At 34.2% G+C, this 20,382-nt stretch overlaps 1 protein-coding gene across 3 annotated transcripts in view; it reads right to left on the bottom strand.

Annotated features, from left to right (window-relative positions):
* The window catches only part of LOC145252763 (protein O-mannosyl-transferase TMTC4-like), a 133,042-nt gene that overhangs the window by 24,387 nt on the left and 88,273 nt on the right, over positions 1-20,382 (bottom strand). For all 3 annotated transcript variants that reach the window (XM_080112671.1, XM_080112680.1, XM_080112660.1), the window contains 5 exons: positions 20,309-20,365; positions 14,936-15,007; positions 10,830-10,909; positions 3,605-3,712; positions 1,853-1,997 (listed from right to left, as the gene is read on the bottom strand). In XM_080112671.1, coding sequence (XP_079968797.1) covers positions 1,853-1,997; positions 3,605-3,712; positions 10,830-10,909; positions 14,936-15,007; positions 20,309-20,365 — 462 coding nt within the window. The remainder of the gene's footprint in view (positions 1-1,852; positions 1,998-3,604; positions 3,713-10,829; positions 10,910-14,935; positions 15,008-20,308; positions 20,366-20,382) is intronic.

Genomic DNA, 20,382 nt, shown 5'->3' with positions numbered 1-20,382 from the left:
TAAAAACCAAGTCATAAGAAGTTTCCATAAAAAACCCGTAGCCATTTAAATTTTTTTATATATCCCATTCATTGAATTTCTGAATTAGATTTCTATATTTCTTTATTTCACATAATTAATTTTTTAAAAGGAGTTTTTTAATTATATTTCTATATTTATAATATGATCAATAACAACCTTGCAATAACGTTACGTTAATTTTTAATTTCGTATTCGCTCATTTGTGGCAAGCAATGTTTACAAATTGTCGATTGTTTTATTACTTAGATATAAGACCATTTTAGGGTTAATATTTTATTGAATAGGAAAAAAAAGAAAAAGAATACATTATATTTATTAGTCCTCATACAACAGTTCGAGTGAAAGATTCTATTTTATTTATCATTATTTAATATTTTAAAATTCGTTATCGTTCTGATTAAATATGGTTCTATATAGTTATGAAAAAATGTTCAATTGTCAAGAGTGTTTTTATTCAAGAAGTCTGAAGAAATGCTGGTTGTGAAAATTTTCAAACACCATAATGCTTGAAATTGTCGAACTGGTATGGAAACAATTGTAACTTAAAATAAAATACACTTTCTGTTGCTATCAACACCTTTTTTGAAGTCTTGGTTTTGTTTATGCAGAATACACACACACACACACACACACACACACACACACATATATATATATATATATATATATATATATATATATATATATATATATAGGTTCATCATCTAACTGACACATTACTCAGTTTGTATATACTGATCGTAATGGATGCAACAAAAATTTATAATTAAAACTTTTTATATTAAAAAATATTTTATATAAATTTTGAAAAAGTCAAGCTCAATAAAATAAAATGAAACTAAAAATATAACAATAATGATTCACAAACGTAGAAAAATAATTGAAGTTTATTCATATGAATACAGTATAGTCGTAATCTTCGTAACGAAAATAATGGCAGAGTATATCAGTTTATGAACCATATAAATTGTTCAAAATGGTGTTTTTACTATGTTTAAGATGAGAAAATGACTAAAAATGCAGCGAAGAGATCATTTTGTAAATTTGTTAATCGTGAACGAAACAATATTGTAATGGTTGCCTTTTGACAAATAATAAATTACCAACGAAGAAAACTTGATATTTAGAACTTGGAGAAGTATTATACATACACACACACACACACACACACACACACACACACACACACACACACACACACATATATATATATATATATATATATATATATATATATATATACATACATACATACATACATATATATATAATATATATATATATTATACTACTTAAAATATCCTTGAATGTTTTTGGTTTCTCTGATCAAGTGTCTGTAAGGACAAATATACTATTGACAAAATATCTGAAGTAATATAATATTCGAAACCAAATTTGATTTCCTCGACGCGACGATACACTGGCGCATATGAGGATGCACATTCTTCAAGTGATGTTACCTTAAGTAACAGTACTTAACTGGATACTCCACCGGACAAGATAGATTCTCGTCCTGGAATCCGTCAAAATTCGGAAAAGACTACAGTAGCGAGAAACTTCAACTGTAAATGGTCAATAGGAGAACTTAATATTCTTCACTTTTTTACAAACTCAATGTTTGAGAGAGAAAGAATGGAATCTTGATTGGACATTTGTATATGTATATATCTTATATACAAAATCCATTGTTGGTATCAGAAATTGACCTAGTATTTCTGATAACTTATTAAACTAGAACGAAAATAAATATGTGGTTTATGTGTAAGATGTGGCAAAAAGTGATACATCGCTATATGAAAGATAATTTGAAAACTAAAAACAGATCACTTACAATTTCTGCCAGTCCGTAATATCCCCGATCGGCCGAAGACGGATATTGGCTGATTATTATGTCGATGCACTCACGAGCTTCCGCCATTTTCTTCTGTTTGAAAAGTGTGTAGCAGAGATTCAAAAGTGGGCCTTCTTTTTTAACGCTGTCAACAGATGAAGAACACAAAATATTAAGCACATCCTGAGCGCAGTGTTCGCAGACCTCCTCCACCACAGCGCAATATTATTTCACTTGAACATTTGTGAAAGATCACACAGTTGATGGAAATTAAACATAATACAAATAAAATATTTTTATCATTTTGCCTATTTATTTCTTATAGATTTACAATTTAATATTAGATTTCGAATAAATTTTGCATGAAAACATGAGCATTTTATACGTGAAAGAAAGTCTGTTTCCGGTGCGGGAGAAAAAGGGATTCACTGCTTAATATAAGAGTAAACCATTGAAGTTTGGGCGGTTGTGTATATTAATGTGGCAATTTCACTTTTTTTTCGGAATACATGTAAGTATATATATATATATATATATATATATATATATATATATATATATATATATATATATACATATATGTATGTATGTATGTATGTATATGGTTGTGCCTACACAAATAATTAACAAGAACACAGAAAGTAAAGGTATAACAATAATATATTAGGAAGACAAGTTATATACATATTTACATGTCTGCAGAGACACTTCAGTTGGAGATATTCCGGCAGGTGGCGTGTTGCATGTCTTATTGGAGGCAACATAGGCGTCTTGTCTATTTGGCGGTCGTTGCCGAACTCCCCCGGTATTGGTGATTGATACTTTTATATATCTCACTAATCCATCTATGTTAATTAGTGGGCGTCTCCACAACAAGGGGGCGGTTTATCAGGAATTTGTTTACGTTTGACTTGAAGACATCCAAGTTGTAGTCAGGTGGGAAACAGGCAAACGGAAGAGAGTTTCACGGGCGTGCACTTCTAAGAAAGAAGTTTTGTTCATAGAATCTACGTTTTGATTTAGGCAAAGATTAAGAGTGGGGAAATTATTGACAGTAGTTTCAGATAAACAGGTATTTTTCATGAAAGTTTGGCGAGGGGGACCAGAGAGTTGAGCTCAGACGTGCACTTGCCATGGAAATAACGATAAAACAAAGACAGGTTCGCAACATCTCTTCTATGGGAGAGAGGTTGCAGGGAAGAGAAAAGGACATCCCCTACTAAGCTACGATGTCTATTTTGTACTCTTTCAAGGCAGGATAGGCTGTTTTTAGCAGCTCCTATCCAAATGTGGCAGCATTTCCAGATTTTTTCGGTTACCAGTTGTACATCAGAAATCAACTACTTTTTAAATAGAGAAAACACGAACGACTTACCATTTCAATTGATGAATTTATTGAAACAATTAAAATTGTATTCAAGTCAATAGTGCTTTCTTAAGTTGAAAAATCCTAAAAGATATACTTTACATAAAAATAAAACGAATGCCACATTTAAGTGAACGTTAAATAATTTTATTATATTCGATGTGGAATCAATTTACTTTTAAATCGATACAAAGCAATAAATTTGTTTTGCATTTTATCATCTTGAATTATCTCATTTGAATAAATAAGTATAGAATTTTAAAACTGATGTACAAGTATGTATGATCGTATATATATATATATATATATATATATATATATATAGAGAGAGAGAGAGAGAGAGAGAGAGAGAGAGAGATCTTTGGGAATATTATGGGAATACTTACCTGATATTAACTGCTTTGTGGTAAAATTCCTCAGCAAGTGTTAAGTTTCCTTCGTCAAGATAACAATCACCAAGTCCGTTATAAGCGGAAGCGAAACGTGGGTTCTTTCTATTAATATTGAAAACATACATAAATGTGTGTGCATATATATATATATATATATATATATATATATATATATATATATATATATATATATATATATATATATATATATATATATATACAGTAGGAAAAATTAGTGTTGGACACATCCCATTATTCGTTATTTAACACATTTTTCATGCAGCGAATGACGCGAAAAATTAACAAGAAATAGTTACTAATTTAACAATAACAAATAACTTTAGAAATTGGAACCTTTTAATGCATAACAAAAATTATATAATAAAAACGAGAATAGCCGGAAAAAAAAGTATTGGACACACTAACACAATTTCATCTAATATTTAGTTGAAACCCCCTTTTTGGCTATTACAGCTTCGAGACGTTTTCTATACGACGAAACTAATTTGTGACAACGTTCAGGCGAGATTTTGGCCAGTCTTCAACACATACTTTCTTCAAATCCTGAATATTACGTTGATCTCGCTGGTGGACCATGATTTTGAGCTCTTTCCATAGATTTTCTATAGGATTTAAGTCTGGATACTGACTGAGCCACTTAATAACATCTATTTTGTTCTGTACGAACCAATCGGAGGTTATTTTAGCAGTATGTTTGGGATCATTATCTTGTTGAAAGATCCATCCCTGTCGCATACCTAACGCATTGGAAGCAGGCAAGAGATTATTTTCAAGAATTTCCCGATATTTGGCTGCATTCATCTTTCCATCTATAATATGACTTGGCCCAGTACCATTTGAAAAGATGCATCCCCAGAGCATGATATTTCCACCACCAAACTTTACAGTGGGGAGGGCGTTTTTGGGATCGTGCCTGTGCCATCTCTTCTCCATACTCGACGTACAGAGTTAATGCCGAAAAGTTCAACTTTCGTCTCATCGGACCAGATCAAATTCTTCCAGTAATCATCTGTTTTCAGTAAGTGGTCTCTTGCAAACTCCAGACGAACATTAACATGACATTTTTTTAGTAATGGTGTCTTTCGAGGTGTACGCGATTTAAGACCGCTGCGTCGGAGTACATTAATAATCGTTGGTTTCGTTACTACTATCCCTGCTTCTTCCAAATATTTCTGAAGTTCGCCTCGTGTGGTTCTCGGTTGCTGCTGAACTTTTCGTACAATCTTTCTCACTGCTCGATCCGACATCTTGCGAGGAGCTCCGGTGCGCGGACGGTTCACGGTTGAGTTATGCACCTTCCATTTTCTAATAAGGTTTCCTATGGTGCTTACAGGGATTTTGAATTGAGCAGATATACGCCGATAACCAATTCCATTCTTGTGCTCAGCAATAATCTTATCACAGATGACTTAAGAGAGTTCTTTAAGTTTACTCATCCTGAGAATCTTCACGCGTGATGGCTTACTGGTGGCTAACGTGTTCCAATACTTTCCAACGACGTAGAGTATTGTCTACAACAATCGAGAAACTTCTAAAACGTATAATAGTGTCGCCAAATTAAAATTCAAATAACAATTTCCAGCATTATTTATAAAAAATAATAATAAAATATAATTTTAAAAAAAGTGACCAATACTTTTTTTTCGGCTATTATCGTTTTTATTATATAATTTTTGTTATGCATTTAAGGTTCCAATTTCTAAAGTTATTTGTTATTGTGGAATTAGTAACTATTTCTTGTTAAATTTTCGCGTCATTCGCTGCATAAAAAATGTGTTAAACACTTATTTTCCCCACTGTATATATATATATATATATATATATATATATATATATATGTGTGTGTGTGTGTGTGTGTGTGTGTGTGTGTGTGTGTGTGTGTGTTTAAGTGTGTATGTGTGGGTGTGTCTGTGTGTATATGCGTACATGTGTATGTGTTTAATTATTTGTATACAAAATTAATACAAAATAATGATAAATTACAACGCATACTACAAGTTTATCATTGACTAGACTACCCGTGACCCGTTGAGTCAGTGTATGTTATAGCTATGGAATAGTGAGTATATTAATTATGCCAAAAATATGCGCGCTTGCGTACAACAATGGCCATCACTTTTATCATAAGGAATTACATTGCTTAATATCAAAGAAACTTATTTGCGGGAAATTTAAATGCGATCTTCGTTTTCAGCATACCTCAAAACCTATACAAGTCGTCATTTTAAAGGAAAATGTTAAGGTGGAAATAAAGTAAAAATTTACCAAAACTTCTGTATTTATATTTGCTTTAAAAAAAAAAAACACATTTATATATAATGTTGATCATCCATCAGTACCTTTAAATTTGTCTAACGTCACTTCCACCGAATGGTTTTGTAAACAAAGTGCGTCTCTTAACGAAAGACAATTTTCCATAAATCACAAATCAACGGCTATAAGTTTAGCATACCAACAAATTTATTGTTTGCATAATCTTCAAAGTATTAATAAACATTTGCAAGTAATTTTAAGGTCTTTAAACTGCCAATTATGGAATCTAAATAATTTTTTTTAAAAAAGACTAAAATAGTTTAAATCGTAAAAAACTAAAGTATTTTAACATCTTTAAACTGTCATTTACAGAATATATATAAAAAAAATTTAAACAGTCTTAAATCGTAAACATATTTGTTTTGTTTTTGTTTGAAAACGATTTCAACTTTTAATGCAAAATACAATGAAATAACCGTAAATAAACAATTTATGACACTAAAAGACGTAAATGGTTTTTATTATTTTTGGTTTTTATATCGTTTTGATTAGAAATTTTGTAAAAAAAGTAATAATAATACAGAAATGTAAGTAAGAAATGAAATACGGAAAAGAACGATTTGTAAAATGCCGAAGTAAAAAACATAAAAAAAGGCAGTTACAGTTTTGTGTTTATTTATTTATGCATGCGCATCGTAAACAATAATCGGGTTTATTTACGCATAAGCATCATAAACCAAAAGCGAATAGATGGTTTCATCGCTCCAGTAAAACGATTTTAGTTTTATAACATAATAGATATATAATATTATGTCATTTCATTGAGAAAATCTATTAAAGAAGTACATACAAATATAAAACAATTGAATTGTAGATTTCAAGGATAGTGTTGCAAACACAAACTAATCTATTGCAAACTAAACACGTATTCAGGAGAAGACAGAAAATTTTATAACAATTAAGGTCACACAATCAACGTAAACCTCATTTCGCAGAGAAAAATATAAAATTCCTAACATCCCATCTCGTAACAAACACAAACCGAGAAATCTAAGATCCTGATCGGTGCAGATGCTGATTCCATGGCAAAGACTAATACACGTCTCATCTAACAATTACGTCCCATTATTAACGAAAGGTCACGACTCGCAAAAAATGTCATCGACTACGAAAATATTTTTTCTATCACATACATTCATATAGTGACACTTAGATCTCATACATATCCACTTATATATATATATAAAAAAAAAAGTACTTTGTCTATGTGTGAGCGTTCATTCCCTATGGGTTCTGAAAAAGCGGGTGGGACCTTTTTGAAATTGCACACAAATGTGCTTTATGTATTTGGGAGTGTTCTTAGATAAGTTTTAAATCGGAATGCCTCCGATAAGTATCGAATATCGGCAATCGAAATAATACCATTAAAGAAGGAATAGTCCGATCTTAACCATAGTTAACACTTTTATATATCACAAGTGCATCTGAGAAATTTTATTACCGCACAAGCAAGAAGGCTCGGCGTATAAAATAAATTGTAGTTACTTTGATAAGAAAGGTAACTGCGGGCAGACCTTGGATGTGACGGCAAGACTCGGCGCCTGCCTACAAGTCCCAAGAGATCCAGGCTTGACTTCAGAAAGAGTGCTACGAGTGGATGTGACGGCAAACTCGGCGCCTGCCTACAAGTCCCAAGAGATTCAGGCTTGACTTCAGAAAGAGTGCTACGAGTGGATGTGACGGCAAGACTCGGCGCCTGCCTACAAGTCCCAAGAGATCCAGGCTTGACTTCAGAAAGAGTGATACGAATGGATGTGAAGGCAAGACTCGGCGCCTGCCTACAAGTCCCAAGAGATCCAGGCTTGACTTCAGAATGAGTGCTACGAGTGGATGTGACGGCAAGACTCAGCGCCTGCCTACTAGTCCCAAGAGATCCAGGCTTGACTTCAGAAAGAGTGTTACGACTTTGTATCCTTCTCTGAATGGCACCTTTTTTCCGCTGTCCTGAACCAGCTGAGCTACTTCGTTTGGTCCTACGTTGAGAACATCACTAACATAACATCCCACAATCAAAGTCAGTCTGATCGTCGCCATCAGTTGAGTAGTCGCTACGTATTCACCAAGTTCCGCCGGCGCGTGTGGAAAAGGCATGCTCCCAGTTCCGGACCTGTATCGAGGCGGTGATTGACGCTTTATGCAGCTACATTAAATAGATGACAGCTCTACTACAAGTTACCTGAATTGATCGTTTCAATAAAAGTTTTAAAATAAAACTGTTTTGTTGCTTTCTTAATGGCGACACTTTTATCATTCCACCCTGTATTTCTATGACGAATTTGTTTTTACACGGTGGTCACCACTTATCAAGGCCCGGAAGCCACTCAGGGATAAGGGTTATTGTAAGTACAGTACGTTAGTGTGGAGATTTAATGAAGCGTTTACTTAAGGAGGTGGTTCATTAGGAATTTGTTAACGTTGGACTTGAAGACATCCAGGTTGTAGTCAGGTTGGAAGCAGGCAGACGGAACAGAGTTCCACAGGCGTGCAGTTCTAAGAAAGAAGCTTTGTTCATGGAATCTACGTTTTGATTTAGGCACAGATAAAGAGTGGGGACAATTTTTCACAGTGGATTCAGCAAAACGGGTGTTTTTCGTGAAAGATTGGCGAGGGGGGACCAGAGATTGGAGTTCAGATGAGCACTTGCCATGGAAATAACGATAGAACAAGGACAGGCTCGCAACGTCTCTTCTGTGGGAGATAGGTTGCAGGGAAGAGAAAAGGGCATCCCCACTAAGCCACGAAGTCTATTTTGTACTCTGTCAAGGCAGGATAGGCTGTTTTAGAAGCTCCTGCCGAGATATGGCAGCAGTATTCCATCCTTGGGCGTACTTGGCTTTAATATAGATAGAGAATTGCATCAGTAGTGATATATCTTCTGGAGCGGTAGAAGGATCCCACCATCTTTCCATCGACCTGGGCAACAGACTTGATGTACGTGTTCCATTTCAGATCAGGAGTAAAGGTCAAACCCAGAAGCTTGTCAAAACATGGGGCTTCACCTAGACGAGAGCCATCCATTCCAATTGATGCCAGATGGGGATCAGAGCGTTGATGATGTAAAGATAGGAGTTTGGTTTTAGATGCATTAAAGGTAACCAGCCACGTCTTCCCCCACTGAACCACGCGCTCGAGATCAGAGGAGAGAGAGTCAGAGAGAACTTTGTCATTTACAGCCTTTGATGTGTTGCCGTAGATGGTCGTGTCATCGGCATAGGTGTCAACGAATGATTTAAGTATGTGTTCAGAGAGATCATTGATGTAGATCAGGAAGAGAGTTGGGCCCAGGATTGACCCTTGAGGGACTCCAGCATTTATACTGCAGGCCTCTGATTTTTTTCATCGGCCACTAATCTTATGAGCCTATCGGAGAGAAATGATTTAATGATTGAGAAAACATTTCCAGTTATACCGTAGCTGGAAATCTTGTGAAGTAGGCCCTTATGTCATACCTTGTCGAAGGCCTTTGATATGTCAAGAGCAATTGCCCTAGAAAGGAAGCCTTTGTCAAGAGATTCACTAATCCTGGGAGATATAACCGTTAGCACATCTGCGGTAGATCTTGCAGAATGGAAACCATATTATGTGTCACTAAGAAGGTTATTTCTGCTAAGGTGGTTGACTATTTCTCTATTTAATATGGATTCCAGCAACTTACTCATGAAACACAGGAGACTTATTGGTCTGTACTGAGAGAGAGACGACGTATCACCTGAATTCTTAAATACAGTGCATATTGATGAGGTTTTCCAGGGAGTCGGAAAGCACTTCTCCTTAAGGAAACGCTTAAACAGTTTCGTTAGTATGGGAGCAAGTTCTGGTTGAAGCTTTTTTAATACTATAATTGGGATGCCGTCAGGGCCAGTTGCTTTACTGGAATCAAGGTTCTTGATTAGCTTGGCGACCTCATGCACAGATATTTGTATCTTACCTAGCGTGTTTTGTGTTATAGGAGGAAATATGGGGAGTTGATGGCCTTCGTCGCATAGGGTAGAATTAGCTGAAAAGTTCTTTGCAAATAGTTTGGCCTTGTCTGATGCTGACGAGATGACCTCTGGTCCATTGATAATGGTTGGGATAGAACGCACACTTCTGTTCAGGATCCTATTTGTTATTTGCCAAAACTGATGGGAACCAAACCGCTGATCAGCTACTTTGGATTTTACAGACTGGGCATATAGCTCTCTTGCATTTTTTATTACTCTTTTACAGAATAAGAAGCCTTCTACAGCATTATGTACCGTTCGCTGACCGATTGATCTCTTGTGGATTTAGTTTGCTTGTTCAGCTGTAGGTTATTACTATTTGTTACGTGTATTTCTCTTTTTTATTTTTTCTTATATTTTCCATCAACATGAATAATTAGAATATTGATTACAGCCTAATTAACCTATGATGTATTTTAACCTTTAATTCAAGTAAATAAACAAATAATTTAATAAAAGAAACAGTAGGTTATCTACAGTGCAATGTAGAGTTTAATATAGTCGACTAAATCATTACGAAGATGTATGTGAGCTTCCTTCGAGTACATTGTGGTGGGTCCCCGATTAGAGCAGGCGATCAATCGATTAGATTGAAAAATAAAACGTCGATTGTATCGATTTCGATGACAAAAGTATCGGAACATTCTTTAATTTCCATTCAATACCAGGTAACGTCGGGTCTACCTGCTAGTATTATTGGTAGATTGATAACACGTAACATGTTTTTGTAATCATCTAAAAATAAATCAAACGCATATTTTCAGTTAAAGACTGAAATCCTTCTCGTCTATTTTCCAACTAAAATTTTATTTTTTCAAAAAATTAATTTAAAACTATGATCTAACAGCATCAACGCTAATGAAGTGTAATTAGTTTGCAATAAAAATATATGTTTCACATACTGAATTGTTTCATAAAAATACTCCTTGGCTGGCTTGAGATCGCGTCGACGTAAATAGATCATTCCCATATTGAAATACAACTGCGAAATAAAAGAAATAAAAAGAAAATCATGATTAAATATGTACACATTGATTTTTGAAATGTAAAACTAAATTTCAAGTTTCATCATGTTTTGGTATTTACGTTGTTTCATAAGACGACCTTATATTACGCATCTTACTTTGTCACTAATCATAATTGTAACTAATATATAATATAATAATATAATAATATATAATATAATAATATAATAATATATAACATAATAATATAATAATATATAATATAATAATATATAATATAATAATGTATAATATAATAATATAAAATATAATAATATATAATATAATAATATGATAACACTGGTCAACACAATATTTTTGGCAGACAAAGTAAGACTGGTTTCTGGGGTTCTCAAGGGCGCTGAATCCGAATCTGACATTAGTTTTTTCAAATTGGCTCTAGTTTTTAAGATATCACAGGGGGGTCGTTTGTCTGAAATCATCCATTCGCGACCATAGCTAAACGTACAAAAAACGGCTAAATTGTGCATAAATGTTAGATATTGATTTTTATGATAATCTTAAACCACAGAGACAGTGTAAAATCTCAATCTAACAAGTTAAGTTAGATATAACATCATTTCATTTATCCTATAACTGAACACTTTTCATAGATTTCGAGGATATACAAAAAATTTGCTAAATATTTGCTGAATTTTAATTCTCCAAGTGAAAAAAAAACATTTACATAATCAGTTATATATCATAAATTAATGCAAAGCATTATACACTAGAGTCTTAGTTACAATGAACACACAAAACAATATTTTATTCACAAAACTAAAATTGACGTTTATACGATTTTCGCTTGTGAGCAACTTTTGGGCAGTCTCTCAAAAGGTTCCAGCAGTAGTCTGCCATCATGTGCTCATCCCATTTGCCTTGATACCTCTCTTCCATTGTTTTGATGTCTTGATGGAATCCCTGTCCCTGCTCCTCGCTGTAATCACCAAGATTACCAGGAAATCTGTCGAGGTGGCTAAACAAGACATGAACTTTAATGCTCATATTTGCCCCTAGTTTTCCGTGTGCAGTAAGCATCTTACGGACCAATTGCTTGTAATTGTCAGCTTTGTGATTTCCCAAAAAGTCACTACATCTGTGAAGGACACCCAAACATTTAACTCAACCGTGTTCATATGATTAGTGAAGTCAGAATCCCTCATGAGCGTTCGAATCTGAGGTCCATCGAAGATGCCACCTTTAGCTTTTTCGATGGAAAGACCTGGAAATTGCCTGCATATGTACTTGAAGCAATCCCCATCCTTGTTCAACGCCTTAACAAACTGCTTCATGAGCCCTAGTTTTATGTGCAATGGAGGGAAGATGATTCTATCCCTGGGTACCAAAGGCTCATTGATGACGTTGGCTGTGCCGACTTCGAGACTTTCTCGTTCTGGCCAGTTCTCCCTTCTCCAGTGCTGGATTCTTGCTCTGCTATCCCACAAAGAAAGAAAGCAGGGATACTTTGTGTACCCACTTTGCTGACCAAGCAGAAAATTCACCATTTTCAAGTCCACACAAATCAGCCATTTATGAGTGTTGTAATTCAGCTTTTCAAGAACAAATTTGATAGCATCATACTCTTCTTTCATCTTGGTAGAATGGCCAATTGGTACAGGAGCAAACTTATTGCCATTGTGCAAAAGTACAATTTTTAGACTTGCGTTCGAGCTATCTATGAAGAGACGCCAATCTGCTGGGTCATATGATGAGATCCCCATGCAGTTAAGAAGTGCAGAAACGTCATTACAAAAGACCAGGTCGTCTTCTTTAGAAAAGAAACGAAGCAAGCTGCCTTCCCTTGTCCTATAGTATGTTACTTTTGTGCCAGAATCAAGAATGTTTTTCTCTTGGAGTCGTGATGCAAGAACTTCAGACTGCTCCTTCGACAAACAAAGGTCTCGCACTAGGTCATTGAGTTCAGATTGATTGAAAAGCTGAGGGCCATTTGAGGGTTCTTCATAGTCACTACAGCTATCATCACTTGATATTGAAAGATCAGCTGGAATCTCTTTGGTTTCATCGATTTCAGGCAAACTGGTGAAAACAGGCACAGGTAGATCCTTAGAGTGCGCAACAGGACGGATAGCAGAATCCAGGCTCGGATACTGCCAATTTGCTTTCTTGTGCTTGTTAAACCCCGTTATGTCATTGAGACAGAAGTAGCAGTCATCAAAATGATTGTTGGGCTCTCTCCACACCATTGGTACAGCAAACTTCAACTTCAGCTTACCGTTGGTCCAACCGCGGAGACTTTCTACACAGGTTTTGCACACCATATGTGGGGCCCAAGACTTGTCTTGGTCACCAAGTATCATATCGAAGTATGCTTTGTACGCCCTCTTGACAAAGTCTTTAATATTCCTCTTTTGTTGTGCCATCATATACTATCCACAGATGTAACAAAAGACATCCGGTTCATATCTGCCACATCTTCTAGAAGAACTCATTTTCTCTCTGGAACTCATTTTCAACTGTGGAATTAAAAAGAAAATTCTTAATTACTGTTTAATTTATACTGCAACTAGATTTATGGAACATGTTATTAAGTAATTACAGTATATAATTATATAAAAATTCTCCCTATATGAATAATTATATAAAAATTCTCTCTGAAATACTTCAATATATACATAATCATTATAATGATTCAATAATATCAGAAAATTATTATTTACTGCTTCTATATTGAAGTATTTCAGGGAGAATTTTAGCAGTTTAGGCTTATTTGGGGCTATCAGTATCTTCTAAACTAGAGCCAATCTGGCAAAACCAATGTTATATTCGTAATCAGCGACCTTCAAAACCCCAGAAAACACTCCTAGATGGTCTGCCAAAGAAAAAAAATAAAAATTTGTTGACCAGTGTAATATATAATAATATATAATATATTAATATATAATATATAATAATATATAATATATTAATATATAATATAATGATATATAATATAATAATATACTAATATATAATATACTAATATATAATATACTAATATATAATATAATAATATATAATATAATAATATATAATATACTAATATATAATATAATAATATATAATATAATAATATAATATTATATAATATATAATATAATAATATAATAATATATAATATAATAATATATAATATAATAATATTATAATATAATAATATATAATATAATAATATATAATATTATAATATAATAATATATAATATAATAATATATAATATAATAATATATAATATAATAATATAATATTATATAATATATAATATAATAATATCATAATATATAATATAATAATATATAATATAATAATATTATAATATAATAATATATAATATAATAATATATAATATTATAATATAATAATATATAATATAATAATATATAATATAATAATATATAATATTATAATATATGATATAATAATATAATACTATATAATATAATAATATACTAATATATAACATACAAATGTATAGCGTAATGATATATAATATAATAAAATATAATATAATAATATATAATATATAATTTCCAACGATAAATTATTTTAAAGACTCTCCAACCTAATAAGTCCTGCACAATCAACCAAACACCAACCACTGTCGCATCGCCGAAATGTTACATACCTGTGCCTTTTTTACAAGTATGCTAACGGAATGTGCTAAGACGAACTCATAACATACTTTTTCAGCCTATATGCTCTCAATTAATCTAATGAGCAGCAAAATTTCACCCCTACACTGTAGAGACCTTCTATCGGCCAATCTTCTACTCTAATAGTTTCTTCTCTGATATTGCTAGACTTTGGAATTCTCTTCCGGTCCTCTCTTTCCTTGACTATATTGGCATACAGCAGATCAAGTGTATTGTTAACGGACCTCTCGCTGCTGGACTCCATATATTGTATTCCTGTAGAATTAGTCTTAAATAGTTTCCCATTACATCCAATAGCAGTGTGTGTTATTTGGAGTGAACAACAGTAAAATAAATAAAGATAGATCTTACCTTTGCATTATTTGGACAAACGTTTAGTCCTGACCGGAATAAAGTGTCACTTTGTAACCATTCTTTGTTTCTCTGGAGTTACAAGAATAATAATTTGTATAAATAAGAGTTAATATATTATGTCTGATATTGTTTGAAGTTCTAAAAAAAATCGTCCCTTCTGCTGCATAGTTTATGAGTTGGTGGGTTTTATAGCGAACATATGATTTGCCTGTAGTGGAATGGGGTAAAGAATGGACAGTAACGTTCAATGCTGCCAGGACTAAGCTTGTTTCCTTTAATAATTACAAGAAACCTTCCCAACCAATATTAGCTGTGGCTAAAAATGAATTATCTGAAAGTACTTCGTTAAAAATCCTCGGCTTAACGTTGACAGGGAACATGATCTGGAACAGATACATCGAAGGCATTGCCGCGGTTGCTGCGCGGAAGGTGGGCTCTCTCTACCGTGCTAGAAAGTTACTTACACCTAAAAATATATTGTACCTCTATAAGGCCACAATTCGCCAATGCATGGAGTGTTGTTGTCACATTTAGGCTGGTGCATCTGCAACTAGTCTCTCACTCCTGGACAAGGTTCAAAAGAGAGTCGCCAACCTGATAGGTCCTGAACTGTCATCTAAGCTTCAACCTCTGTCACATCAATGAAATGTTGCATCTATTTGCTTGTTTTACAAGTATTTAACGGTAGGTGCTCCGACGAACTACGAGCCCTTGTACCCCCTTGACATAAATCCCTTACAAACCCGACAAGCAGCAAAGGCCCACCCCTATACAGGAAATATCTCTAGATGTAAGAAAGCCTTCTACTCTAATAGTATCATCCCCAAAACTTCTAGATTTTGGAATTCTCTTCCAGGTTCCTGCTTCACCAACTCTACTGACATGCAGAAGTTAAAGTGTAATATGAACTGACATCTAGCTGCTCAACTACCTTCATAGTACCCCAGCAACTTATGTCCTTGATAATAGCCCATATATCAAAGTGGCACTATGCTTTGTTTGGGGTGAAAATGTAATTTTAAAAAAGTATTCGATTGAAGGTTACTTTGTGTTGTAGGCGTATATTTAATCAAAGCATAGTATGAAAACGATAGTTTCTATTTAACTTTTAGATGATGCTTACCACTTTGGGCCAAGGAGGACGTACGTGAAGTAGTAACTAAAGAGTAATACAACTCTTTCCAAAGTTCCTTGAATTAGGACCTTATCATTGGGTATAGTTTACTATTTATATAAACAAAAAGTGGGGGTGCAATTGTTTAAAGGTTCAGAAAAAAAGGGTGTGCAGATATAAAAGATTGGAAAAAGATTGATTTTATACAAAGTGGATGGAGTAGATATAAACATTTGGCGTTGCTAGAGGTTGTGTCTGAGATAAATTATACTTAACGATTATATACAGCACTGAAGTAACTTCTAGATCAGGTTTGTCAAATATGCGCACCCAAGGCCACAAAACACCGTTTGAAAGCATACTTGAAGTCCATATAAATAAAATGTAATTTCTAAATATTAAGAAAAAATTCATAGATGACCCTCCCTGAAAAATTGTCTCTGAGATGGGTATATTTGCTGACGACACCACGCTCTATAGAAACACAATGGGAAAATTAATAAACACATATCCAAAGCAATGGCTGAAATCCTAGAGGAAAACCTCCAGTCTGTTGTGGAATAAGGGGCAAATATGGATGGTAACGTTCAATTCTGCCAATATTAAGCTCGTTTCCTTTAATAATTACAAGGAACCTTCTCAACTACCAATAGCTGTGGCTCATAATACATTACCTTAAGGTACATTGTTCAAACTCTTCGGCCTAACGTTCAACATGAGTTGGAACAGATACATCGAGGACATTGCCGCGGTTGCTGCGAGAAAGGTGGGCTCTCTCTACCGTGCTAGAAATGTTACATGAAAAGGCTGTCCCCTTCTTATGTAAGTAAAAAAACAGACTAGATAAGTGAAAATGATATTAGGAAAAAGCTAGAATCGAACTCTGAAAGCAAGTGTTAAAGATAATGGATAATTAGAATCTTAGGAATTCAGCCCATTGTTAATTCTTTTAGGTTGTTTGGTTGGTTTATGGCATATAATCTCTTTTCAGGTTATTTAATGCCGAATCCAGTGATTTTGAAGAACAATTTTTTAATAGAATATATTTGTTTTTTTTCAAATCGTTTTCTATTTAACCCATAGCTGGGGTCCTAACAGACAGGTACTACCACTCCGGGTCAGAGTGGACCTGGAAGCAATGGCTGGAACCTCAGCATCGGATATAGTTTAAGGTCATAGAAATCACTAAATATTATTTATGTCGGAAAAAGCGATTGTCCATTCTTTTAGAATAACTGGATATTAAATTTGTCAGTTAAAAGAATGGACAATGTGAGTAACAATATTGTTTAAAAATAGGTTCGATATTAAACAATTAGAATTGAGGATTCTTTGTTTGCCAAACTTGTGTTTGGATAGACATATGTAAATCCACGTGAAAGTAGTCACGTTGGGAATAACACTTTTGACGTCATAAACAAAAGAGATTTCTCAATATATTAATCGAGGGTTCGAAGTTAGGCAGTCAGAGATTAGGATCAGATGATCAGAGCAGATCACACACGGTGATCAGTTGGAGAGTGAGGGCCTCTTAGCGGCGAAGGGAGAAGAGTAGACCATATAGTCGAAAAGGCTTGAGTTCCTGACATCACCAGTTGAAGAATGAAGAAATGATCAATAATTTTGTAAGTGTTGTCTCGTGTCGTCTTTACAACCGAAAAGGAAAATGTGTTTTGTATAATCATCTATAAACGAACTGTTGCATAACTTTCTTACAACTAATGTGCCCCCTTCATCATAATAATGTATCTCCTCTCCTCTATATGTGTTAAAAACTGTTGCATGATATCTCCTAGTCTGTATTAATATGTGTTAACAAGAATCATCCACGTCTGTTATAAGTGTCTCCCTCCGTATTTATTATCACAGCCGTGATGATGTACAAAGAACCGTTATAAATGTCTTCCCCTAAGAATTGTAATCACCATCGATATCCCTGTATTACATGTACCCGTTATATGCGTCTCTTCCGATATGAACGCATCATCTCTTAGAATATGACTCCCCGCTACGCAACAGAAAGTTACTTACGCGTGAAAGTACCCTGTACATCTATAAGGCCACAATTCGCCCAAGTATGGAGTATAGTTGTCACATTTAGGCTCTTGCATCTGCTACTAGTCTTTCAATCCTGGGCAGGTTTCAAAAGAGAGTCGCCAACCTAATACGTCTAGAACTGTCAGCTAAGCTTCAACGTCTGTTCCATCGACGAAATGTAGCGTCCCTCTGCCTGTTTTACAAGTATTTTAACGGCAGATGCTCCGACGAACTACAAGCGCTTGTATCTCTTGGACGATAATACCCCCGACAAAGCCGACAAGCAGAAATCCACAGTAGAGATCCCCAGATGCTAGAAACCCTTCTACTCTAATAATTTATTTTCTACAAATTCTAGACTTTAGAATTCCCTTCCGGGCTCCTGCTTCCCCGACTGTACTGACATGCAGAAGTTCAAGTAATGTAAATAGACATCTTGCTGCTCAACTACTTACATAGTGTCGCTGCAATTTATGCCCAAAGTTGCAATGTGCCTTGTTTGGGATGAAAATGGGGAGAAAAATCAGCTAGAAACATACGGATACTTTCAATGGAAAATAAAACAAACAATGCACGAAAAGCTAATATTAGGTTTGAGTAAAATCTTTCTTTTGTAGCTTTTATACAACATTTTATCTATTTAATAATTAATGAAGTCTTTATCAATTAAGAACATATGTTTAGGATCTAATAATAAAATCGAATTCTCTTCTTAATTAGTATAAAAAGTAATATATTTGCGAGAACAATGTTAACATTTGGTGTTTTTATTGCATTTTCATCTGAAACAAAGCACAGTGCTACTTTCATATAGGGGGCTACTATCTGGAACATAATTTGTAGAGGCACTATGTGGGGTGCTGGGCAGCAAGATGCCTGTTCACATTACACTTGAACTTCTGCATGTCAGTACAGTCGGGGAAACAGGAACCCGTAAGGGTATTCTAAAGGCTAGCAGTCCTATGGCAGAAACGATTAGAATAGAAGGTTTTTTTTATATTTATTTATTTTCTAATGTGTAGGCGTGGGATTTTGCTGCTTGTTGGGCTTATTGGGAGTATTTACGTCGAGGTGGTACTGGGGATTCCTCGGAGCATCTATCATTAAAATACTTGTAAAACATGCAGAGAGATGCAACATTTCGTCGATGGGACAGCGATTAAAACTTAGCTGATAGTGCGGGACTTATCAGGGTTGCAACTCTGTTTTGAACCCTGTCTATGATGGAATGACTAGTAGCAGGTTCACCAGCCCAAATGTGACAACAATACTCCATACATGAGCGAATCGTGGCCTTGCAAAGATACAGGATACTTTCAGACGTAAGTAGCTTTCTAACATGGTAGAGAGAGTCCATCTTGTTTGCAGCAACCTTGGCAATGCCCTCGATGTACCTGTTCCAACTCATGTTTCCCGTGAATGTTAAGTCTATGTGTTTGAATGTGCAATTTTCAGGTAATGTATCGTCATGGCTGTTTGTGGTTGAAAAGGTCTCTTGTAGTTATTGAAGGAAAAAGGCTTAGTCTTAGCAGCATTAGTTATTCTCTAGTTTGAAAACTAAATGTACGAATATATTCTATATAAAACACTTATTCTGTCCATATCATTTTAGGTGTATATGATCTGACATGATCAACCTTGTTAGCTTATATTATTTCACTAGAGTTGGTTATTTAAAACTTAAATATGACAAATTTTCTAATTATGTGTTCAAACAAAATCTGTTCTTTTTTTTGAACATCCAATTAATAAGAACAGTGAAATATTGTTTTTTCTCACTTATCTGTTTTATAGCTGTAATAGCCAATAGTGTTAAAGAAAATACATATTTTGTTTTAAGTTTTACGTTTGTATCTATTTTTATCTTTTTACAAATATATTGATAACGAATTCATGTCAAATATTTTATAGCATTATTTGTTATGGCCATTAATAATGGCTGGTAGGAGAACATTGCTCTAAAATAAACAATGTATTGACCTATTTGAAATGTGTACTTCCCGCAACTTCTCGAACACGTCATCTTTAATCATTCATTTTAACTCAATTAGCAAATTTCATTTAACTTCATCTATTAACAAATCTAAAATAATTGTCTTTATTATGTAGATATTAAGTTTTATTTAAATAAATATTTTACACAGATCGTTAACACAAAATGTGTCGAAACGTATTTAATGAAATAAATGAATCAACAAATTAACACGATAATTACTTACCATGTGTGAACGTATTGCGTATATAGCAATTAAGAAGATGGCCGATTTTCGCAAATTCTGTAAACATTACAAAT

This window comes from Euprymna scolopes, chromosome 3 (assembly GCF_053919585.1).
Source record: "Euprymna scolopes isolate OS-2025 chromosome 3, ASM5391958v1, whole genome shotgun sequence".
Classification (NCBI taxonomy): Eukaryota; Metazoa; Mollusca; class Cephalopoda; order Sepiida; family Sepiolidae; genus Euprymna; species Euprymna scolopes.
Note: the sequence above shows the minus strand (reverse complement) of the source record. Positions and strands in the feature narration are given on the sequence as shown.